The sequence below is a fragment of the Physeter macrocephalus genome, chromosome 3 (genome assembly GCF_002837175.3).
Source record: "Physeter macrocephalus isolate SW-GA chromosome 3, ASM283717v5, whole genome shotgun sequence".
NCBI classification, from domain to species: Eukaryota; Metazoa; Chordata; class Mammalia; order Artiodactyla; family Physeteridae; genus Physeter; species Physeter macrocephalus.
Window position 1 is genome coordinate 5,758,268 of NC_041216.1, and position 25,800 is coordinate 5,784,067.

Below are 25,800 nucleotides of genomic sequence, written 5' to 3' on the forward strand. Positions count from 1 at the left end.
CAGAACAGATGCATCCATGGCCTTCGAGATGCCAACTGGGCATGAAGAAAATGAAGAGTTTCTAACTGCATATTTTTGTAGAATTTAATAAACAACTTTTAAAACGTTACTGCTTATGTTTCAATTTCTTGTGTCTGTGTTTCTGCTCCTCTGAGTCACTGATCTTCTTTTTGTTCCTGTTCCTATTTTTCACGTTGTGTGTTTCATAGTAGCGTACACCGACTTTTCTGGATCGTTGCTGCCGTGCTTCTCGCCTCCGCTGTAAAAAATGGCGCACACACACAAAGAGGGAAAAGAAACAGTCAAACCCTGAAAGTCATAAAACAGGCCCCTCTGTTTCTCTGTGTTCTATTCCCACGCTGCTCCCACAACTACCGGAAGCAGCGCCAACAAGGGAGAGTTCACCTCACAGACCCAAGTCTGCACTTCCACTGTGACTTGTGACCACTCCAAGTTACAGATTGTCATTTGGTCCAGCCCTCATCCAACGCTTGAATCTTTTCTCCTGAGCTCCTGACAAGTGGTCCTCTGGTCTAAGGCTGATCACTCTGATAACAAGCTCTCCACCTCCGAAGAGGGCCCCCTCCAGCTCTGGAGGGCCCAGTTACAGAGCTGAACTTCACAGAAGGCGGTGATCCGTCTGCCTACACAGCTCTGCTCCTCACGTGTCATTTCCCTGAGGCCACATAAACCCAGTGGACTCTTCCAAACAGTAGTCCACGTGTCTGAGGATAGTGATCAGGAATTCCTAAAACAAGACATAAACTCAAGGACCTTCATGCAGCAGCCCACTCCTTGATCCTGTTTCACTGACCTCAACTAGGTCACTTAGGACTGGGGTTTCTTGATTTCAACTCTAGACCATTAGTTTCTGAAAGAGTGAGTCTTAAGAAATGGACTTCCCCTCTCTACACCTGGGTGACGTTTCAGACCAAAGCACATACTTCCTTAGATGTAAGCGTCCTGCGAGTTTTGTCTGACTGCTCCTCTTCCCTCTGCGCCTTCCTCTTCTTTCCCTTTTTGGTAGGTGCTGGAAACGAAACACAAGCACACACAGAGGAAAGAAACAGGAATTTTTTAAATTCAAAACGTGTCTGAATCCTAAGGTGGGAATGAGCTTGATGTGCTGGAGAAGGAAGGCAGAGGCCGGTGTGAAGGGAGTGTGGTGAGCAGAGCAGAGGAAAGCAGGACGAGGCTGGAGGCTGCCAGACCTGGGGGCGCCGAGTGGCCTTGGCGGGGTTTGCGTTTGTCTTGAAAACACATTCAATATAGGAGCTAGTAGTCCAACCACATAAAGAATAAATACATGAACCATCCTCCCCCCAGAAAAAAATTTGTCTTGGACCCACCCTTAGATTACAACGTTAATAATGTACTCTTTTTAGAGGAATTTTCCCAAATCACCCATTTAACCCCAAGACGTGCAGAATAACAAGAAGAAAAGCCAATTTGTGTGATAAACAGTAAGTGGAACCAGGGTTACCTGCCAGATATGATAAGTATCTGTGTGGATGACAGTACAAGAGATACTTTGGAGATTAAACTTAGATTCCCCAACGTTCTAAAGATGCATCTACATGATTTTAACAATTTAACTGTACCTGTATCTTCTACATCTTCTTCAGCTGTTCTTCTCTGTTCTTCGGATTTTGCAAAAACCACTTTACTCAGTCCCTTGGATATTCTGAAAGGGGAAGAGTAGAGTAATGAAGCCGTCCAACGTTCCCCCCACTGCCCACACAGGCGCTGAGGCAGGGACCGTGACAAGCTCGCAGATTAACGAAACCCCGCTCCCCTTCACGCGGTTAACACCACCGGTAGAAGCAACATTGTTTTGGCGGCTCCTGGGCATGTGTAAAAGACAGAACTATCAATACTAAGCTTCTCATATTTCAGGCAGTTGAATTTGAAAAACGTACAGATCACTTTTAAAAAACGGCAATACCCTCCCCTGCCCTACAAAAACACTGCTCCACCCCTCATGGCAAGTTTCTGGGAAAGGAACGAGCAAACTGCAATTCGTGAGAAGATGAGGACGCTACCTGACTGCTGAAAACTTCTTAGCTTTGGCTTTGTTTAAAAACCTCTGGTACTTAGCAATCTTTTCATCCAGGGCTTGAATAACGGCCTTGGCGTTGTTTCCCGCGTGTTCTTCCTGGGACTCTGAATAAGACTCTTCCTCTTCATCTCCTTGGTGTTCCTGTTCTTCCTCCTCCTCCTCCCTCTCCGCGGAAAGGCTCTCCAGGTCTTCATCAATATCAGACATCTCCAGAGGAACGAGGTCATCCCCAGAAAACTGAGGCACGACGTTGATTTTGCCAAAGTTCTGCCGGACCCGCGCCAGAATCTGCTGCATTTCTGAATCGGCGCCACTGTGACTGGGCTCCTCTTTTTCCTTCTCAACGATGGATTCCGACTCCTCACCTACAGTTTCTGTGACTTCCTCTTCTGGGTTGTTCTGGGTTGTTTCTGTGGCAACATCCAAAGATGAGGATGGAAGCTAGTCAGGCCAAAAAGGGGTGGGGTGGGGAGAGAAATGGAATCAGAAAATGGAAACTGAGTTTCTTTTTTTAATTTTATTTTATATTGGAGTATAGTTGATTAACAATGTTGTGTTAGTTTCAGGTGTACAGCACAGTGATTCAGTTATACATACATGTGTATCTATTCTTTTTCAGTTCTCTCCTCATTTAGGTTATTAAAGAATATTGAGCAGAGTTCCCTGCTGAATTTCTGAACTTACATACCTTGCTCTCAAATGAGGCAGTCCTCTTCTCAGGACTAAGGGCAAGTATCGAAAACATGCACATCTGAGTCGTATTGTTAATCTATTTTAAGTCAATGTGCATTAAACCCTGAACCCAGCATGGAAGGATCAGAGGAATACAGCTACGGTCCCAAAGGATGCACCAACCCTAACAGTATCTGGCCATCAAAACCAGTCAACTCTACACTGTAGACAGGGGAGGTTCCCTACACTGTTTCTGGGGACTGCAAGGAATGGGGGTTGTTGAGAAAGCACATCCCAAATGAGCACACACCTTGGGGCTTCCCTGGCCGTCCAGTGGTTAAGACTCCGTGCTCCCAATGCGGGGGGCACGGGTTCAATCCCTGGTCATAGAACTAAGATCCCACACACAGCACGGCCAAAAAAAAAAAAAGAAAAAAAGGGTAATTCCAAATGAGCACACACCGTAACAGAAGAATGAAGGCCCAGCTGAATGCTGAGGGCGATCGCAGCACTAGTTTAGAAAGTGTGAGGGCAGAGGAGAGGCACTGAGGAGGCACCTCGAAGGAAGGAAGGTGTGAGGGAAAAGGAGGAAACCTCCTAGGAGTTCAGAACGAGCCCTGAGGCGGCCTGTTTCGGGGAAGGGGTGGAGGGAGCGTGGGCCGGCGGCGTGGGCCGGCGGCGTGAGCCCTCACACAGCTGACGCCATTGTGCGCTCACAACTGAGGCTCGCAGAACTCAAGGGATTTTCCAAAGGCAAAGGTGGCTGCGCGAAGCACTAACTGCATCAGGAATCCATGAAATTCAGGAAACTGTATACAAAATTTGTATGTACGTTTCCGTACATTTTTCTGGTAAGGTGGTTTTTAGCCTTCGATTCTCAAGGGGGTTGCTGCCACCACCAAAAAGAGGAAAGGAGGAGAGTCACGGAGCTGGGGCGGGGGACGACGGACACTATCTCAAGTTAACGACTAGACGTGGAGGAAGAGTTAGAGAAAGCCCGCCGTTCCCACACAGGGCCACACGGGAGCAGGGGCGGCCTCTGTGGGTCAGAGGCCACGGCCACGTGGCCCGCCGCGACGTCCGCCCGGAGCCACGACACACCAGGCTGGCTCCGCCTCGGCTCCGCTGCGGGTGCTGCTCCCCACGCCTGCAACGCGCGCCTCTCGTGACACCTGCGGAGCTCCTGCCTCCCGTCACTAGGGCCCCCCTAAAAGGATGCTTCCTCAGAGGCCATCCCTGACCACCCCACATACGAGGTACTGCTCTGTCTCCCACAAGCCCCTAACCCTGCTTTAGCATCCCTCACAGCAATCAGTACATTACATCCGTATCTGTTTACTACGGGTCTCCCTGTAGGACAATAAAAGTGCGCGTTTGGTCCTTGACCCCCAGTTCCCGGCACAAGAGCTCCTAAAGCCCTTGGAATCTCCCGGGTTAAGACACGGGTGTCTTGCTTTTGTTATCTGTAATAGGCCCCTCTCCCCCACAGTTATGCTACTGAGATGACTGTGGTAGGATCTAGCCTCAGACTGGGGGCTGGGCACCGGAGAGCCCATGCAATTGCTGAGAGGGCTGGAGACTGAGTTCAATCCCCAGTGGCTGATGATCTAGTCAACCACGCCTGCGTAATGAAGGCTGAACTTACACACCTCGCATACAAACCCTTAAGGACGGACGGGCTCTGGGGAGCTTCTGGGTTGGTGAACACACTGACGTGCTGGGAGGGTGGCCTGCCTGGAGAGGGCATGGAAACTCCACACCACCCTCTACCCCATACTTTGCCCTATGCACCTCTTCCATTTGGCTGTTCCTGACTTGTAGCTTTTGTAATAAACCGGTAGTCATAAGCAAACCACTTTCCTGAGTTCCGTGAGTCCTTTCAGCAAATTATCAAACTTGGGAACCTCTGAATTTGTAGCCAGCTGGGCAGAAGTGTGGGTAGCCTGAGAACCCCATCTGCAGCTGGCAACCCCATCTGCAGCTGGCATCTGAAGTTGGGGTAGTCTTGTGGGACTCAGCCCTTAACCTGTGGGGTCTGCACTAACTCTGGCAGTTACTGGACACCCAGTTGGTGTCAGAGGCTTGCATAACGGGTATAGAAAAATGAAAGCTATTTGGTATCAGAAAACACCAAATACTCCTCCACTGGCACGTGTATGCGTGCGTGTGCGTGTGTGTGTGTATACATGCAGGAGGGCAGGGCCTCGTCCTGCAGCACTGGTTGTTTGGTGGTTTTAGTGGGGAGAAGGCAAAAGGTTGAGTAACATCAGTTTCAGATATGTTGATTTTGAAATGCTGGAGAAAATATTCAACTGGAAATTTATAGCTGACAATGGAAACTCTGGGAATGGAGCCCGGTGAGAGAAAACCAGAGAAAATGGACCTAAAAGACGAGCATGGAAGCAGAACCTAAAGCCACTTCTTCAAGAGACTTGGCTGAGCTCCAAAAAAGACCCTAGAAATAGAAAGGCAAAGTGCCAAAGTTGGAGCCCTGAGCAGTCCACTGCCGGGGGAGGGACATGGAACAGTAGGGAAGCTTTTCCATCTAGCCCAGAGGCCCCAAACCTAAGACTTTCCCTGAGCATCCACTGTACCACTCTCCTTTCCCACCTGACCACGAGCTTCTTGAGGGCAAGGACCACGTTCACTATTCCTATGCTCCCAGTTCCTGGCACATGGCTGGGTGTAATGTCTACAAAACAAAAGAGTCTTGGAAATGCCTGTTCTTAAAGCAGAAGAAGAGACACAAAAACCACAAGAGCACTCACATTTAATGAGCCCTCCTTTTTCAAGGCCCTGAAAACTGGCATTTACACTCAGGCTTCTATCATACATCTACTTCCTGTCACCCCCCCCACCCCAGGTCACAGCAGTGGCACCCTGGGATGGGAAACGCTGCAGCTGAAAGTTCTACCCTAAAGGAAGAAGACGGTGGTCCAAAGACACACCACACCCAGGTCAGTAACCATGCTTCCCGAGAGAGGGGTCCACCCTTTTCTTACCTGGGGGGCTGCAGGGGGCTCCGCGTTGGGCGGCTTGACAAAGAAAGGAATCCGGCCCCTCTGCCAGTCGTTGAGGACCATCTTCCCCACAGTCCGCAGGTCAGGCTCTCCACCCTGAAATGTCACAGGAAGAGGCCCAATTAAATTCAAACAACAAAACCACCTCCTGGTTTGGAAGCACGGCGGCGGTCCCAGTTGGCACCATCTACCTGCCAAGTTTCGCACTTCATACTGCTCACGCATGCATATAAAAAAGGTCCACACCACACACGCACACACCTGCAGCACGTCCCAGTCTGAATTCTCACAAATCCTGGCTCACCTTCAATAACTTCCCTGTCCGGAAAGCTAGCTTCTCAAGAAAGTCCTCAGCGTTCTCCCAAGAATCAATTTTGTATGTCTTGCCGATATATTCTGGCTTTGCTCGTTCAAGTACAGCACCAATGTGGTCTTCAGGAGTCTTAATTTTTTCAACTTGAACCTAAACGTTCATAGGAAAGCTCTTGCTTACAAACTTGATTATGGAAGGAGTGAAGTTCCCAGTGTTCTCTGTAACCATATCTGCAAACAGATTTCAATGCCTCAAAGCAAGCAGGGCCTGGCAGGAGCTTGGCCTGGAGGTGGTGAGATGCATTTGGCTGAAAGGAGTGCCACGGACAGCCGACCGCAGCCGCGGCGCCCAGAACTCAGCTCTAACCCCGGCTCGCCACAAACTGACAGTGTGACTTCCGCAAGTGGTTTAAACTGGAACCCTTCGTGCTACTGACTTGCAGAAATGGTTAAAAGTCCACCCATCCCAGGACACAAAGAGAAGGGAATAGTTTAAGAAAGAAGGGGAGGAACCGCACAGGATGTATAGCCAGAAGCACTGGTTAAGGTTAAGTGGAACCATTTAAAGCTCTCGGTCGTCTTCAGAAACAAGTGAGGAAATGACCGAGTTCCAAAATAACTCAACCCATAAACCCATGAAGATGAATTATCACTAAACATAAACAGGCCCTGCTTCCCTTTGGAGCCCGTGTGTAAACGACAAACTCTTTTGTGGGATGACATTGACCAGATATGCCCACGGTTCCACTAACTCCTCAAACAGGCTTAAGTGGAATGGAGAGACTGCCCTGTTCAGTGTCATGTTCCTCAAGTCTGGTCAGACAGGCTGACCCCAAACTGTCTGCTGAATGAGTAAAAAGCAAAGGTATCCAGAGTTCCCCACAGAGCGCTGGCCCCAAAAGGCAAACAAAGAGCCTCTCGGGACCAAAATACTCACGACTCCTTTCAGCACAATGTCCGTCTCTGAGTCTTCAGAGGGGTAAACCACACCGGGACAGTCGATAAGGAATATCCGGCGCATCAGGGTAATATACTGCCAGACCTAAAAAGCAGAGACTTCCCCAGGTCAATCCCTGAAAGCGATTTCACAAACCCCTGATGCTCAAGAAACTAGAGAGGGGGGTAGGGGTCAGAGAGGAGCAACCTGCTGGGTAATGAAGCTCCGAAGCCCCTCCTCTCTTTGGGCCACGCATGAGGCACTTCCATGAGGCATAAACTATAGTTTCCAACGGCTAAGGGTCTAAAAATAATGCAGAGGCAGGATCTCCATCTACTATTGTGCAATTATGTCCAGTAAAGCTTTTTCTGATTTTTAAAAGTACTCCTGGAAGCTTAATACTGCTTGGCCCCTGTTCCTTTCAGCAGAACCATGGTGCTCCCCAAATACCCTGTGTTCCAGGGTAGGACCCCCAACCAACAGAATCTACCCTAAAACTGAATTTTCTTTCTTAAGCCAGGCACCAAATATTCTTGGGTTAGTTTTGTTTATCAAAGCAAAAGGCTGGAGTGACAATTTAAAACAGACTCAAATGGTACACACCAAACCATGCCAAAGCCAGGCAGTGGCACACGAAGTACTCTTAGTCTTATCAAAAAGGGCAGAAACAGCTCCAGGACATTGCCAACTATTATATGGAGACTAAACTCCCAATGGTGATCTTCATCCAAGAGAAGCAGACAGACATCTCCATGTCCCGAATTATCACCCTCCATGGAAATAAAATAAGTCAAAGCAAACAAGACCCCCTCGAGGCAGACATACCTTTGTTTCACCTGCAATGGGGGCCACATTGCAAACTTTCTTGGAGCGCAGTGTGTTTATGACAGAGCTCTTGCCAACATTTGGATAGCCAATGAACCCCACGCTGATCTGTTTCTTGTCAGTGTGCAACTGTTCAAAAAAAAACAAGAATACACACCACATACACGCAGAGTGAACATCCCGCAGGACAAACAGGTTGTGTTACTTTGCTACCATAAAAAATACAGTACAAAACTATTGCTACGACTTGATTTAAAACCCAGACACACACCACCTGCATAGTCTGAGTGGGCTGCATACACATACTCATTAATAAATAAATCAGAGGTGAGTCAGCTCCTCGGTCACTCATGTGAAATTATTCTTGAATGTTTTAAGGTTAAAAGTATGTAGGTTGAGAAACAAAGGAAGAAATAGCTTGTTGGTCATCAATTTAGAAGAACACCATCCACTGATGAAATGTCTTCAGGGAAGAGAATCTTAGCAGATGCAGCAGCCGGCAATCCCATGACCCATCCCTCTTCTCTGCACAACATATTTTGCGTTTTCACTGCTAAAAGTAAACAACAAAGGAAAAGAAAGGCAGCTTCAAAAGCTAGATCACTGGGTGAAAGTCTCAAAGAGGCAGAGCTCAGGAAGAGTCTACAAACGGATGGGGACTTCTGACTAGAGACGGTGGACTGCACATCCCTGCCCACCTCACACCCTCCACAAACTCCACTGGAACCACAGCCGTGGGAATTAACACACACACACCCACAGAGCCAAACATATTAAGCCAAAGCACGCGCTGGAGATGAGACAGAACAAACTAATGTGTGATGTTAACAGAAGACTGGCAGTTAAAAGGTAGTACCTAACTTGGCCCACTACAAAACGTGAAAGCTACATGGCTGCAAAAGTAGAAAAACTAAAAATGCAGCAAATATACTGCCAATGAATCACGAAAGACCTTGGGAATCAGCAGTACAGACCCCTCTAAGGGTGGGACTGAAATCCAGAAGACTGACCAGTGGACCGTCTGTAGAAATAGTCACACCTCTCCTTCCCCTCCCTCGCCTGGCATGGGTGCCCAACTTCTCTACCCCAGAGCCTCAGGAGAGATAATGACTCTTTTGAAATCCTGCATGTCTGAAAATATCTTTAATTTTCAGACCTGAAAGGGACCCTAGATTTAGAGATGACAGTAATTGAAAGCAAGTGTTCCCAGAGTGATTAGCTGAAAGTCTAAATATTGAATAGTACAACCCCAGGCTCCTAATCCCACTGAGTTCCCAGAACCCTGGCAGCCAGGTCTACATACGCCCAAGCTGGAGACAGGAAGACTCCTTTCTAGGGAAACTCACAGGCCCAGGAGTAAAGACCTGCAGACGGGACTTCCCTGGTGGTCCAGTGGCTGGGACACCGTGCTTCCACTGCAGGGTACACGGGCTCGATCCCTGGTTGGGGAACTAAGATCCCACATGCCGTGCAGTGCGGCCAAAACAAAAAACAAACAAAAAACCGACCCTACAGACACTGACATCTGGAGTGTCCCCCAACAAAATACTGGGTTTCTGCCCAGTCACCTACAGTGAAATCTCTCATTCAACAAGCCCACCCCCTGCATAAAGTCTCTATAGCTTTTTTTTGTTGGCTCACTCTTAAATGAGTGGAGAACCAAGAATAACCAGACATCTGAAGTGTGACTCTAGTAGAAAAGACAGAAAAACAGCAACTGGGAGGAAAGAGTGTCAATGTAGGAAAATGTAGAGGAAAATTTCCAAATACCACTATCATTGTTCTCAGAGACAGAGAAGCCAGTGCATCCGTGAAACAAGAACAGGCTATAAAAGGGAGCAGGGCAATTCATAAGCAAGAGCTTTCAGAAATTACAAATTAAAAGTGAGCGGCAAAATAAATTTTGCGATAGAGCAGCTAAATGATCAAGTCAAGGAAACTTCCCAGAAAATAGGGTAAAATGTCATAAATGTATTGAAACAAAGAAAGGATAAGAAAATTCAAGAATTGGGAATTCCCTGGCGGTCCACTGGTTAGGACTCTGCGCTTCCACTGCAGGGGGCATGGGTTCGATCCCTGGTAAGGGAACTAAGATCCCACAAGCCGCGAGGCGAGGCCAGAAAAAAAAGAATGGAAATTCAAGAATTAAACCAGGAGATAAAACCAAATTCCTGAGCAAGAACAGAGATGAATGGGGGGCATGGCGTGGGGTGGTTTCCAAACAACAGTATAGGACAAATAACAGACTAAAAGTCCCGTCCATGCCTAGCTCACTGAACAATAAAAGACCCACCTTAGGGCTTCCCTGGTGGCGCAGTGGTTGCGCATCCGCCTGCCGATGCAGGGGAACCGGGTTCGCGCCCCGGTCTGGGAGGATCCCACGTGCCGCGGAGCGGCTAGGCCCGTGAGCCATGGCCGCTGAGCCTGCGCGTCCGGAGCCTGTGCTCCGCAACGGGAGAGGGAGGCCCGCATACCACACACACACACACACACACACACACACACACACACACACACACACACACACACACACACACACACACACACACAAAAACAAAGACCCACCTTAAAGCACATGATTGGGACATTGTAAAACAGGAACTTTTTTCAAAAAGATCTCAGCCACAAAGGATTAGGAGTCAGAACAGTCTCAGATTTCTCAATGGCAACATTGGAAGCCAGAAAACAATGCAATGTGGTGCCTTCAACATTCTAAGAAGAAACGGTGTGAGGGTAGTATGAAGAAATTTACAGAATGCAAGGTCTCAAAAAATGTTCCTTCTAAGCACTCCTTTTCAGAAAGCTTTTGGAAAACAGGTTCCATCAAAAGGAAGGAGTAAACCAAGAAAGAAAAGGGATCCGGTGAACAAGGACAACACAGGGAACAGCCATGGGAATCCCCCCATTCAGATGACGGGGAAAGGAAATCCCAGGAAGACCCAGCAGCAGCCCGGGGAGCAGCCAGTCCACCTGGAAGGGAGGTGCCAGACACTCTGAAAATTCCCACGCTACCAGAGGATTTGGTGATATGTCAGTGACAAATAAAACGGAGCTAATTAACACGAGATAAAACAGAAGGTCCTATTAGAAAGGAATTACAATCATAGCACTGTGGATCAGCAAGGACCGACACTTCAGTCATAATAACCTAAACACTAAATGAGTAATAGTTTAGCCAAATGTCGTACAAGGACAGAGGGTAGTGGAGAGGGAGGACGAGGGTAAGAAACCTAACCTTCATTTTCCATAGTAGGAACTTAACAAATATGTAAAACTGAGGGGGGTGTGAGATGAAGAGATAGATTCATAAGCATATATAAAAAATATGGAAAAAATACCAGAAGTTAACAGCTATGAGTTGGACGAGTTCCTTCTGGGAAGTGGGGAAGGGTGGGACAGAGGACAGGTGTCCTTTGTTAGAAGCCAGATTAAACGAACACACAAATACAAAGTTGCAGGTACAGAACACGAAGCTCCGAGAACATGTGCTTTCAGGGCCTCCCTGAGGAACTAGCATCTGACCAGGCATCCGAGGCTGGAGTTCGGCAGGGTGCCCTCCAGGCAGAGGGAAGAGAAATGCACAGCCCGGGAGCCCAGAGTGGGTATACAGTGTGGGGAGGGGCCCGTCGTCATCATCGAGCAGAGGGTGGACCATCCGGTGCCAGGGACACGGCAGAAATGGAAGCGACGTTTGTCAGGGATGGGGGTACAGGCTGAGCTAGAGAGTATTTCAGAATCCCTTGTAATCCTGAGGCTCTGTCAGTGTTCACATCTCCAGAACACACCGTCCTCACTACCGAGAAGATGTGGAAGGTGAGGCTGGTAACTCTCTGACACACCCTGGGAAGAGAAATTCTCACACAAACCCACAGCTGTCCAACTCCAGGGGGGACAGGTCAGGTCGCAATACCTTTCCAAACTGCCGCAGAAGCTGAATAAACGCTCCTTTGCCAAAGGGGTTAGTAAGACTTGCGTGGAAAGCAAGTGTCGGGTAATCTTGGGAGAGGATGGCAACCCATCGTTTCTAAAGGGAGAAAAGAAAAGAAGCTGGTAAACTGTGAGCTGTTTATTTACAACATAGGAAGAACGAGAGCTTGAATAACAGGATGGTACTTCAAATAACCAGTTGTCTAAGGAAAATATTAGCTGTAACTCTTTGAAATATTTTTTTCAAGTATGACAGTTGATGCTTTGTCTTTTTTTTTTTAATTTATTTTTGGCTGCATTGGGTCTTTGTTGCTGCACGCGGGCTTTCTCTAGTTGTGGTGAGTGGGGGCTACTCTTCGTTGCAGTGTGCAGGCTTCTCATCACGGTGGCTTCTCTTGTCACAGAGCACAGGCTCTAGGCCCATGGGCTTCAGTAGCTGTGGCATGCGGGCTCAGTAGTTGTGGCACATGGGCGTAGCTGCTCCACGGCACGTGGGATCTTCCCGGACCAGGGCTCGAACCTGTGTCCCCTGCATCGGCAGGCAGATTCTTAACCACTGCGCCACCAGGGAAGCCTGTCTTTTGTCTTATAAACACAAAACAATATTCCAAAAATGCCTTCATTGCTACTGAATGCAACTAATGTAACATAATGTGAAACAGACCTGGGGCCTTAGCAGTCGCCCCTTCTGAAGGGTGCACACCATTCATCCTATGGGCACTGCAGCTGTCCCACTGCCAACCATCAAGGGTCAAAGGTAACTGCCCAGGACTTCACTGCTGGTGCAGTGGGTAAGAATCCGCCTGCCAATGCAGGGACATGGGTTTGAGCCCTGGTCTGGGAAGATCCCACGTGCCTCAGACCAACTAAGCCCGTGCACCACAATTACTGAGCCTGCGCTCTAGAGCCTGCGAGCCACAACTACTGAGCCCGCATGCCACAACTACTGAAGCCCACGCGCCTAGAGCCCATGCTCTGCAACAAGAGAAGCCACCTTGATGAGAAGCCTGCACACCACAACGAAGAGTAGCCCCTGCTCGCCACAACTAGAGAAAGCCTGCGTGCAGCAACAAAGACCCAACACAGCCAGAAATAAATGAATTAAAAAAAAAAAAAAGGTAACGGCCCATCATCAATGAAGCCCATTTTAGTTTTGTTTTCAATGAGGACGCTTGAATGACTACACCCTCAAGAGTGCAGCACCTTAACTGCTGCCCCAAATCCTAGAGACCACGACACTGACTTATTTGTTCATGGGTAACTCAGAGCCTGCACAAGCCGTGGGGCCTTGGTCATCTGTTTTGCATTAGCAACTGTACTTACCGTTGCCCAGGTTGGAACAAGGTCACATTTGTTAAGAACAAAAATGAGGTGTTTCCAGGGTTTCTCCTTTTTCAAGTAAGTCTCAATGTGAGGGGAACGGGTACCCATTGGATCTCTAGCATCAAGAACTTGAACTACAACATCTGATGAATCTATCACCTGCAAATTCAAAGAGGCAAAAGTGACTTGCTACAGGAGTACAAGGGCAAAAGGAAAGAGAGAAGACATTTAAGGGAACCTGGGAAAAATAAAGCAACAATAGAGATAACCTCTCAACAGTCTTATGAGGAGAGCAGGTGGTAGCCAATCTCAAAGCCCAGGGATCAGTACTCAAAAAATTGTTTTCATCCTGTGGGTATCTGAAACTTGTTAAATTCCAAATAGAACTAGCTTGGATGAAACCAGTCTATTTCACGACTGCTATGCATTAGTGAGCAGAACCATTTACTTCTTCTTTTTTAAAAAAATATTTTATTTATTTATTTATTTGGTTGCACTGGGTCTTAGCTGCAGATCGAGGGCTCCTTAGTTGTGGCATGCGAACTCTTAGTTGCTGCATGCATGTGGGATCTAGTTCCCTGACCAGGGATCGAACCCAGGCCCCCTGCACTGGGAGTGCAGAGTCCTATCCACTGCACCACCAGGGTAGTCCCTCATTTACTTCTTAGACCTCTAAGTTTTCTGGGAAGATCCCACATGCCGCGGAGCGGATAGGCCCGTGAGCCATGGCCGCTGAGCCTGTGCGTCCGGAGCCTGGGCCCCGCAACGGGAGAGGCCACAACAGGGTGAGGCCCGCGTACCACAAAAAAAAAAAAAAAAAAAAAAAAAAAAAAAAAATCAAAAATTTTGTTTGCTTTCATGGTACTAGTTTCCTATCATGTTACTATTTGATTACGTGACTATGCTTGAAAGTCTTCGTTACCGAGAATATTACTTGAGTGTGGACCTAAAACTCAGCCAGCTGAAGAGAACTAGACCAGGACTCAGGAGACACAAAGCCTCTTGCACTAACTACCTGGGTAAGCTGGGGAAGGTATTCAAGCTTTCTAGACTTGAATTCTCATCTGTAAAATGAGAGGGCTGGACTAAGTAACTCAAAAATTCTCATGCAGCTCTAACCATGTATAATAAATCTCAACAGGAATATCATTTTAGCAGGTAATCCAAAGAAATGTAACAGAGAATATGTGAATCTATGCAATGTGGTTGTTACTATTATATGAGTAATAAAAAAATGCAGTTATCTAGAACAATAGTAGTATGTGCACGGACATATCCATCCTGGAGGTGGAATTTGTATTGACAAAGCTTCAATAGATCCAAGTCAGTTTTCTCATATAAGATCATGAAAGCCAAAGGAACCACTCAGTGAGACAGAATTTAATGTCTTACCTTGTAGAGTTCACCCCATATTCTTTTAGACTGTCCCTTTTTATATATCTCTTCTTGGGCTTCATTTCTAAATAAGAAAAGACCCAAAGTGAGCAAATGAAGCACTATAAAGATTAAAAGGATGTTTTAGGGAAAAAACCATGTGCCAAGGGAAAGCGGTATCAAAACTAGTAGCAGCATCACTAATTATTAGAGAAATGCAAATCAAAACTACAATGAGGTATCACTTCACTCCAGTCAGAATGGCCATCATCAAAAAATCTATAAACAATAAATGCTGGAGAGGGTGTGGAGAAAAGAGAAGCCTCCTACACTGTTGGTGGGAATGTAGATTGGTACAGCCACTATGGAGAACAGTATGGAGGTCCCTTAAAAAACAGAGCTACCATATGACCCAGCAATCCCACTCTTAGGCATATATCCAGAGAAAACCATAATTTGAAAGGATGCATGCACCCCGATGTTCACTGCAGCACTATTTACAATAGCCAGGACATGGAAGCAACCTAAACGTTCATTGACAGAGGAATGGATAAAGAAGATGTGGTACACATATAGAATGGAATATTACTCAGCCATAAAAAGGAATGAAATAGTGCCATTTGCAGAGATGTGGATGGACCTAGAGATTGTCATACAGAAGTAAGTCAGAAAGAGAAAGACAAATATCGTATAATATCGTTTATATGTGGAATCTAGAAAAATGGTACAGATGAACTTATTTGCAAAGCAGAAATAGAGTCACAGATGTAGAAAACAAACTTATGTTACCAAGGGGGGAAGGGGGGGTAGGATGAATTGGGAGATTGCAACTGATATATATATATACACTACTATGTATAAAGTAGATAACTAATGAGAACCTACTGTACAGCACAGGGAACTCTACTCAATGCTCTGTGGTGACCTCAATGGGATGGAAATCTAAAAGGGTAGATACATGTATATGTATAACTGATTCACTTTGTTGTACAGCAGAAACTAATACAACATTGTAAAGCAACTATACTTCAATAAAAATTAAAACAAAACTAAACAACTAGCTGCAGACGGACCAAAAATTGACTTAATTTAAAAAATGACTATATCCAAATGCCCATTGACAGATGAATGAATAAAAATAAATGTCATGTATACATAATGGAATACTGTTCAGCAATACAAACAAAGTACTGACACACGATACAACATGGATGACCTTGAAGACATTATGCTAATGAAATAAGCCAGATACAAAAGGACAAATACCGTACAAGTGCACTTACGTGAAGTACTATTCAAGAGAGAAGTCAAACTCACAAGAGACAGAGAACAGAATGGTGGTTGCCAGGGGCTGAGGAGAGCGGGGAATAGGGAATTAGTGCTGGATGGGTACAGAGTTTCACTTTGGGATGATGTGAAAAAATTCTAGAGGTGGATAGTGGTAATGGCTGCATAGCCATCTGAATGTACTTAATGCCACTAAATTGGATGCTTAAAAATGATAAAATGGGACTTCCCTGGTGGCGCAGTGGTTAACAATCCACCTGCCAATGCAGGGGACACGGGTTCGAGTCCTGGTCCGGAAAGATCCCACATGCCACAGAGCAACTAAGCCCGTGAGCCACAATGACAGAGCCTGCGCTCTAGAGCCTGCAAGCCACAACTACTGAGCCTGTGTGCCACAACTACTGAGCCCGTGTGCCACAACTACTGAAATCCACACACCTAGAGCCCGTGCTCTGCAACAAGAGAATCCACCGCAATGAGAAGCCCGCGCACCGCAACGAAGAGTAGCTCCCACTCGCCACAACTACAGAAGGCCTGCGCGCAGCAACAAAGACCCAACACAGCCAAAAATAAACAAATAATTTTTTTAAAAGATTAAAATGGTAAATTTTGTTATGTACACTTTACCACAATAAATTTAATTTAAAAGAAAAGCAACTATAATTAAGCAGTCTGTCACAGAGAATTATGAAAAGGAATCTGAACCATAATCCACATTCCACAGCTCCCACGTAGAGTGAAACTTTCCGGATAAGGTTGAGAATCTGCCTATTTACTAGCCTCAGAGACATTTACCCAATGTCCCTGGAACAAGAATAGTTTTGTTTCTCCCCCCACTGCCGACTGTACCCTTTGGAGGTGGAAAAAATTCAAATCAGCAGGAGCATACAAGTCCAAATAGTTCTAAGAATAAATGAACTCACTGCCTCTTTCTGCTTGGCCTCGAGCAGCTTGACTTTACCTCTAGGAGGCCCAGGGCTAACGATGGACTGAGGATAGCACCAAGGCAGTGGCACTGCAGGCAGGGGACAGCACCTCTCCACTAGGGCACCTCAGGAACACGTGAGGGAGAACCAGGAGAACTAAACTGGTAAACACTTCTCTGGAGGGTAATAAGGCAGCCGCCTATCAAAAAACTGCATATTCTTCGACATCATTTCCCCTAAGAATTTATCCTTGGGGAACAATTAAGGATGAGAAAGAATTAGTCACATTGATGTTTTACCCTAGAGTTGTTTACCATAGAGGAAAACTTTGAACAGCATAAATGTCTAACCATGGGACTGGCCACAACAAAAACCTACTCTGACATGAAACATCATATCGCTGTTGACTAAGAACTGACATGGAAATATATTCTTAATAATTTAGAAAAATATATTAAAATAAAAGCAAGTTAAAATACAGTCTTAAAGGGCTTCCCTGGTGGCGCAGTGGTTGAGAGTCCGCCTGCCGAGGCAGGGGACACGGGTTCGTGCCCCGGTCCAGGAAGATCCCACATGCCACGGAGCGGCTGGGCCTGTGAGCCATGGCCACTGAGCCTGCGCGTCCGGAGCCTGTGCTCCGCAACGGGAGAGGCCACAGGAGTGAGAGGCCCGCGTACCGCAAAAAAATAAATAAATAAATAAAATAAAATAAAATACAGTCTTACAGTATTATATTTATAAATAAAAACATCCAGAGTAATGTATATATATGCATATATATCCCTAACTGATCCTTGACGTTCTTTTGGGCATGTGGGTATGAACCCCTATGATGAAAGTTATGGATCCTCCTTCTCCTTCCCTTCTCTAAAAACGACAAAACTCCACTTCTTTTACGCATGTACATAAATTTTCCATATTATCTTCAGAGGGTCACAGAAACCTCTAAGGCCATCAATGAACTCCCCCCACCCCCAGTGGTCCAGAGGAAACCCTGATATTCACCAAAGTATTAACAATGCTTAACATAAGGAGTGGAATTATGAGTGCTTATTTACTTTTTGTTGTATTTCCAATTTAACTATATTTTAAAAATTTGTCTATGATAGAATATACTGTTATTATTATGAAGAAAGTGTTATGTATTTTTATTTGGGGGGGAATTAAGAGACCAAGAGTAAACAAGCCACCTTAAATTATCTTCAGTCTGGTCCCAACCAGTTTCACTTATTTTTCTAGTCTAAGTGAAGATCTCCATCTATGAGATAAATCACCGAGCTTCTTGCAGGTAAATAACTGTAAAGAAGATGTCTATTGGGCTTCCCTGGTGGCGCAGTGGTTGAGAATCCGCCTGCCGATGCAGGGGACACGGGTTCGTGCCCCGGTCCGGGAAGATCCCACATGCCGCAGAGCGGCTGGGCCCGTGAGCCATGGCCGCTGAGCCTGCACGTCCGGAGCCTGCGCTCCGCAACGGGAGAGGCCACGACAGTGAGAGGCCCGCGTACCGAAAAAAAAAAAAAGATGTCTATTGCAGAAGAGCAAATGAGGAGATGTGCATGAACTTTAAAACTGTACCTCACACCAGTGTCTTCAGCTACCAAGTCACGATCCTTCCCCTGGTCATAGCTCTCAGTGGACACTTCTGCATTTTCTCTAAGTGACTGCATATCACTTGCAAATAAATTTGGTCGCTTCCTCTGTGCTTTAGGGCCAAATGTAGTTTCAAAGCTTTCAGTATCAAGGATGTGCACCTTTGAGTTCTAAAGAGAAAGGAGAATTATAGGTAACACTAAGCAAAGCACTGAGAAAAAGCAAAAAGTTCAAAACCTATCTGGGAAAGGATTTCTGCTTTCATTTTTGCAAAGCTCAACCCATACCAAAATCTACAACATGGATGTAGCCTGACTTCAAATCAGAAATCGGTATTTAAATAGCAAACGCACTTGTTCCCCTCTTCTGAAAGCTCTGTAAGCTTTCCTGGAGAAATACAAAATACAAATAGTCAAAGCAAATAGGAATAGCTGTGTGTAAGACTTGCCAAAAACTCTGCTTTATTTCACTTATCATAAACTTTAGTCAAATGTAATTACGGCTACAACGCTGAAAATTAACTTCTTTTTTCTGACTTTTTTTTTTTTTTTAGCTTTCAAACAAGTGCATAAAATTCGCCAAATTCACAGATTTTTGTCAAGAATGATCATGCTCAAATTTGTGTTTGTTTTTTTTTTTTTAAACCAACTGTAGGGCTTCCCTTGTGGCGCAGTGGTTAAGAATCTGCTTGCCAATGCAGGGGATGCAGGTTCAAGCCCTGGTCTGGGAAGATCCCACAGGCTGCGGAGCAAGTGAGCCGGTGCGCCACAACTACTGAGGCTGCACTCTAGAGCCCTCGAGCCACAACTAGTGAAGCCCGCACGCCTAGAGCCCATGCTCCGCAACAAGAGAAGCCACCGCAATGAGAAGCCTGGGCACCACAACGAAGAGTAGCCCTCGCTTGCCTCAACCAGAGAAAAGCCCGTGCACAGCAACAAAGACCCAATGCAACCAAAAAAATAATAACAATAAAATAAATTTATTTTAAAAAAAAACCAACTGTAAATGCCAACTTTTTCTTGGAAGTTAATTTCTTTCATGGCTAAAAGGAATTGCTTGTTTTGTAAGATGCATTTTAGTTTCAGATAACATTTTCCCTAATTTAGGTAACGTTTTTATTAAATGCACATGCAAAGTCTTCAGATGAAAAACATCTAGCAAAAGTCCAAAATAATAGTTTAGATGTGATAAAAGGAACCTGATCCTAACTAGAACTTGATGTGCCTGTAAAGGAGTTATGGGCAGAGGAACTTTTGAAGCAGGATGAAAGTCAAACTATGAGTTAGGATGTATCACGTAACAGTACGTTAACAGCCGGCAGAGAATATCCTCAAAAAAAAAAACCAAACACCCTCTGCCCCCCCAAGTACAGGCTCCTCTGTAAGCACCAGCTACGAAACGCGGAAGAGAGAACAACCCAGTGGCTTCTGAACTTAACAGACACCTCTCCAACTCCTATAGATCCTTAAGCTATTATCAGAGTCTCTAACCCATCTCTTAGTTTAGTTTTACTCACTACGCTCCAACAAGGGAACATCCCTGAACAGAACAGTCACGTTTTACATGAGAACTAGGTTCTAATGTCACTGGGAAAATTATGATCAAAATTATCCTCGAAAATCTCTCAGCCTATAACATACAATATACCTGGATCTGCGTCTATAAACCTGTACCTTAGTAAGTACAAGGTAGTAATATGTCTATACACTGAAATACAGAGACAATATAAGTTACAGTATTTCCACTGTAGTACTGCTACAGAAACATAGTAATTGTAATGCACATACAGGTGAATGTGCAAAAGTTAAAAGCATATCTGATCTGACTCCACCGTGCAGCAAATCTCAGAATCAGATTTCATAACGAGTAGTAGATATTGCACTAAAAATAAAACAGGTAAGGTTTTTCAAGGCCAGAGCAGAAAACTCATCAGTTGCTCTGAGTACAAAATACAAACTGCTGCAGCTGTGGGCCCTTCGTCCTATGTATCAGACATTTAAGCACTGAATTTTAGAAGCACTGAACAACTGCCATGGGCAACAAAGCAATAAATCCGTAATAGAACTTCTCTGTTCTTCTCATAAACAGGATTCAATAGTTTGTTAAAAGATGGCTTTAGGGAGGACAGAGAGAACAAAGGAAATGAGCAACTTGTCTGTGGTTCATGAATTACACTCACGTGTTTCCCTGAAAGAAAACAGTCACTCCACTAATAGGTGCCATCCTTCTAGTCTGTCATAAAACAAAGCATAATTGACAAAACCTGAGGCAATAACCAGGCCTTGGGTTTTACTTTGTTGTGCAAGTAAACACTTTTCTTTGAACTGTTTAATCCATGTATGCATGTCAGTGTTTTCTTCTCCTCCTCATGCTGGAACTGAAGCTCTGTGCTGTACTTATGTACATTTTTGGGAATTACTATTCAAAGCAAGTAGAAATGTGCAGGCAGGCATTAGACCATTTCTTTGGCTCCGTGTGAAACTAACTCCAATCAAGCCAGATTCAGTCTTTACTGCGCTTCTAACTTCAATGGTTAACAACCCATCTGACCGGCACCCTTTCCTTCAGCTGAAAAGACTCTCTAAGGAACTCTCAGAAGCTGCAAGTGCTCGACACCAAAGGTCTCCCTCCTACCAACCCAATCTTAATTCTATGTTCCCCCAAAGTTTGATGGAACTACCACTTAAACAAGTTTATCAAAAACATTTAAAAATAGTATTGATAATAGCCATGATCTATTTAGGTCTAAGTAAGTGGTGGCCTAAGTGCTCGCCATGTGCCAAGAGCCTTAATGGATGTTTCATCTGCATCCAGTCACCCGAGGAGGGGGGCACCCTGACTTACCAGTCGGGGAAGTGAAAGCTCACAGAGAACCCTAACTAAGGCTGCAGGAAGGGACAGAGCAAAGATTTTAAAATGCAGGCCTGACTCCCAAGCCTGTGCTTTGGTCCACTACTATGCCACTGAACTTCTCCGACAGAATTCGGTTCATGCTAAAGGTGAGACCCCTAACAAAGGTGAAAGGAGAAATCTCAGAAAGCTTATCAGTACTGCTTCAGGCACTATTCTCTATGGAAAAACAAGAGCAAAGTATGGTAGAGAGGGATCTGCGTGGTTTGCCTGGGACATCCTCCATCTTACATGAGGCCGGATTCGATCATGGAGAAGAGACATGGGTAACTTGCTTTGCTTCATGACAACTTTGTATGGATCCTTCAAGACTGTGTCCATTTCCTCTTGAAATTTTTGTAGCGATGACTGCTTAATCACACGTGTATTTCCTGTTTTACAAAAGAATGTTGCTGTTTAATAAATAGCTCCTTACAACTTCCGCCTCCATCTTCCCAGGGACACAGTGAAAGGTAAGATTTTATTTTTTTAATTTTTTTTTTAACATCTTTATTGGAGTATAATTGCTTTACAATGGTGTGTTAGTTTCTGCTTTATAGCAAAGTGAATCAGTTATACATATACGTATGTTCCCATATCTCTTCCCTCTCGCGTCTCCCTCCCTCCCAGCCTCCCTATCCCACCTCTCTAGGTGGCCACAAAGCACCGAGCTGATCTCCCTGTGCTATAAAGCTAAGGTTTTAAATTGCCCTCACTCACCCAAACACCTGACACATCCATCCCATGTAGCCATTTTCAAGCTTAAAAGAAGGAAAACACCAGAAACCAAAAAACAAAAAAACTGCCTCTCCTGCACTCATACACTAAGAACTAATCCACCAACCCAGACACACAAAGGGTTTCAATAGTTTTCCAAGTCCAATTTCCTGACTGGATGAAACTGAAAAATAAACATCACTGAATGGAACTGAGATTTGACAAATGTCCTACTTCCTGCTAGAGCTGGCAAAGAAATTTGGAGCCAATCACAGCTGATCAGTTAGCATACTCAAGAGAATCCCGAAGCACAGCACCTAAGAGTCATAGCTCTGGTTTTTAGGGTTATAAGGGTTTGAAGGCACTATTAAATTAATCAACAAAGCCCTGCAAGGGAACAAAATGAAACTCTATAACACTGCTTGGAGAACACCTTGGAAGTGAGAGATCGTATTCACTAAACAGCGCATTGCAGCACAAATGCCAAACCCAAGGTGAAGACGACCACGCTGGCGGGGATGGCGACACTGACAGCGGTTGAAGCTTCTATTGTCCTACTTGCTGGACACTATTCTAGGCACTTTACATAAGAGTATTTATTCATTTAATTACCACAACAGTCCTACTAAATAGATGCTGTTTGTATCTTCATTTTACAGATGGAGAAAATGATGAGCAAACTTAAGAACCTGACCATGGTCCCAGATATGGCAGAACTAGGCCTCAGACCCAGGTGGTCTGGATCTAGTGTCACCGGACCTTGCCACCGTGCTAAAGGCCTCTTGAAGGAGTTCTCTCGGACACTTTTCTGTGCTGTAGTTTCCTAGGGGGTACCAATCCCACCAAGAGACGTAAGACTTGTGCAAAGGTAGTTGCCATCTGCTCCCCAGAACAGAGGTCAAACAGCAGGCAAAGAATGCGGTCTGACCATCTGATATGCCCACACAGCTGGCAGTGGCTGAGGGAAAGGCTGAAAGCCCCAACAGAGACGAAGGTGGAGTTTCCAAAGGAAGAAATCCTGCTTCCCCAAGGCCTCTGGAGATTCGCTATTCATTCCTGGGAAGGACCAACGAGAGGTCCTTTCATTGTCACTCAGTCCAAATACAACCCCACTAAGAAAACGTGTTTCAGAGGAACTTTGGGCTAAATGCACAAACACACCTGCAAGGCACCTCTCAAAGTCACCTCTCCAGGTGACTGGAAATTAGGAGAGGAGCGTTCTAATGAATGCTAGTCATTAAGGATGATCTCATCTGTCTAAGAGGTTCACTCACGGTGAACAATGATGGGCTCTTTTCAAAAAGAAGTCATTTATGGAAGCCACCGCCACGAGTTTTCTCTGCACTTTTCCCATGGTGGGGACTTCTTATCTCATCCCTTTCTCAAACTGTCCTTGGCAGTTCCCCTCACCCCAGATACCTGCTACTTACTTTACCTACTTACTTACTTACTTATTTATTTATTTTTGGCTGCATTGGGTCCTTGTTGCTGCGCGCGGGCTTTCTCTAGTTGCGGTGAGTGGGGGCTACTCTTCACTACAGTGTGACAGATTCTCATTGCGGTGGCTTCTCTTGTTGCGGAGCACAGGCTATAAGGCACACGGGCTTCAGTAGTTGTGGCATGAGGGCTTCAGTAGTTGTGGCGCACGAGCTTAGTTGCTCCGTGGCATGTGGGATCTTCCCGGACCAGTAGTTGTGGCATGAGGGCTTCAGTAGTTGTGGCGCACGAGCTTAGTTGCTCCGTGGCATGTGGGATCTTCCCGGACCAGGAATCGAACCCATGTCCCCTGCACTGGCAGGCGGATTCTTAGCCACTGCGCCACCAGGGAAGCCCCCAGATACCTGCCTTTTAGATACCTGAACATTCTACCCTTTTCCATACAGTGCACATTTTCTAGGGTAAAAGTAGCAGAGGACCACACTCACCAAACCACTTAATGTTCGGCTCCACTCTTGCCACTGTGCCAGAAGCCACCGTTGACTGATACTGCAGAGGCTTAATCACTTTACCACGGCTGTTCCTGAATTGAGGAAATAACAGATTTGGGTTGACAACAGAAGAAAGGCTACAGCAAAGCTGGGTTTACAGAATACGCTTTCCATCAAAAGGACCTCTTTTTTTTTTTTTCCTCCTTCCAGTTTTAAGTGATCATGAAATACAGATTTTGGTAAACAAAAAGTACTTCTACATTCAAAACAGATTGCCCCAAAGCCACTTAACCTCTTGCAACAGAGCATGTAACGATTTCTGCTCGATGAATAATGACTAATGACCATGTTTAAAAATCTGTTTACTGTTTGTTTGCTTTAAAAAAGAAAACTGCATACTTGAGTCTTTTTTGGATAATTATTTGAAGGCTGGTTTAAATGAATTTTAAGTAGAGGGTGATTTATGCTGGAACTCGAAATTCTAAAACAAACTGCAGAGTAGGTGACTAAGGCAGATTAAGTTCATTGACATTTGTGTTTCAGACACATCTTTTAGAACGGATGAAGAATCCAATTACCAATCAAATTGAACAAGACCAAACAAATTGAATAAGACAAAATAAGACCAGGTCGCAAAATGCCACACTCAGCAAGCCCCTGTGGTAGAGGCCGCCTCAGCAGATCTGAGCTGTGATGAGTTTCCAAGTGCCACAATGTTGTGATCTAAAGTTTTTCATTAAAAAAACAAGTTTTCTGGCCACTTTCATGACACCATCCTACATGCTTTGTTAAAGAAAAGCAGATTTCTATCTGACAGATATGTACCTTGAGATTTAACATGCCACTTGTGTAGGCCTAGGCTGAGAGGAACAAGGCTGTTGTACAGTACAGTGACACAATCACTATTTCACCTCCTACTACACAGGTCTTTAACCCCAAATTCAGTTTATCATATAAAACGGTATTTGAAAATACACTACTCCTATCTGGGGAAAGTGGGGGTGGGACTATCAAAGGCTTAACAGGTGTCAGCTGTAAGTCAAGGGCAGGAAGGGAAGGGGAGAGGACACCAGCGCCCACACTCACCTGCACTCCTTCTGCCTATACATATTCAGGCGTCGGATTGTGGCCCGGTCCCTCATGTTTTGGCCTCCTGCTCCCTGAACTCGATCTAGGAAACACAGAAGTGGACTGCACACTATTTGATAGCCAACAAGTCTAAGTATAGCCATTGCTTCAAACACACCAACTAGTTCACTCAAAGCAGGCAAGCTGCCACCTCACTGCAAAATCTCCACTTTCTGCACGTGTTGCTCCAACAAAATCACTCCTGGAAGCTACATGGTATGACAAAGTTGACCTAATCTGGAACCCTCCGTAGGACTGTGTTTGAAAATGATAGTAGGTAATATTTCTGAGCACTAATTATGGCACTGTGCTATCCACATTATAGGCATCGTCTCATGTAATCCATAGAACAATCCTACCAAGAGGGATGCATTATTCCCATTCTGCAGGTTAAGACACTGAGGCTCAGTGGGCAAGCATCTTGTACAAAGATTTTTTTGTACAAGAGCCAGAATTTGAACAAAAGCATCAGATCACCATCTGTGCTCTTAACCACTAAGACACCTACCTCTGGGTCTCAGTTTAACAAATACTGAGTGCCTGCTACAGGAAAAGCATCACGAAGACTATGATTCTGACACATAAGTGTTCCTAATGTACCAGTTTCTTAATTTCCTAATGTTTGACCTTAGTTTTATCAACAGCAAAATAGGTAGTAATTCTTGCCTTACATCTCAGAGAGAATGAGAAGGACAAATCAGCATAGTAATACTGGCTTAGTGTCTCATTTTGGGATGCCTTTAAGTCATCTGTCTTGAAGTCATGCAATAGAAAACAGGCAGAAATCACAGGACTGGTGGCTCTACTGCTCACTACGTGTGCCAGCTGTGACAAGCCACCTCCCCTATTTTGGCTCAGTCTCTTCACCTATAACATCATGATCTCT

At 45.3% G+C, this 25,800-nt stretch overlaps 1 protein-coding gene across 1 annotated transcript; it reads right to left on the reverse strand.

The window, feature by feature from the left end:
• Positions 1–67: 67 nt before the first annotated feature.
• On the reverse strand, positions 68–24,977 carry GNL2 (G protein nucleolar 2). The gene is made up of 15 exons (XM_028486133.2): positions 24,873–24,977; positions 23,784–23,878; positions 21,394–21,533; positions 18,238–18,422; positions 14,468–14,534; positions 13,076–13,234; positions 11,736–11,849; positions 7,826–7,954; positions 7,001–7,105; positions 6,056–6,214; positions 5,734–5,847; positions 2,043–2,500; positions 1,602–1,684; positions 945–1,030; positions 68–259 (listed from the first exon to the last, which is right to left on the reverse strand). Exons 1-15 carry the CDS (start codon positions 24,926–24,928, stop codon positions 107–109), a joined length of 2,103 nt encoding a protein of 700 aa, XP_028341934.1. The 5' UTR covers positions 24,929–24,977; the 3' UTR covers positions 68–106.
• Positions 24,978–25,800: the final 823 nt, after the last annotated feature.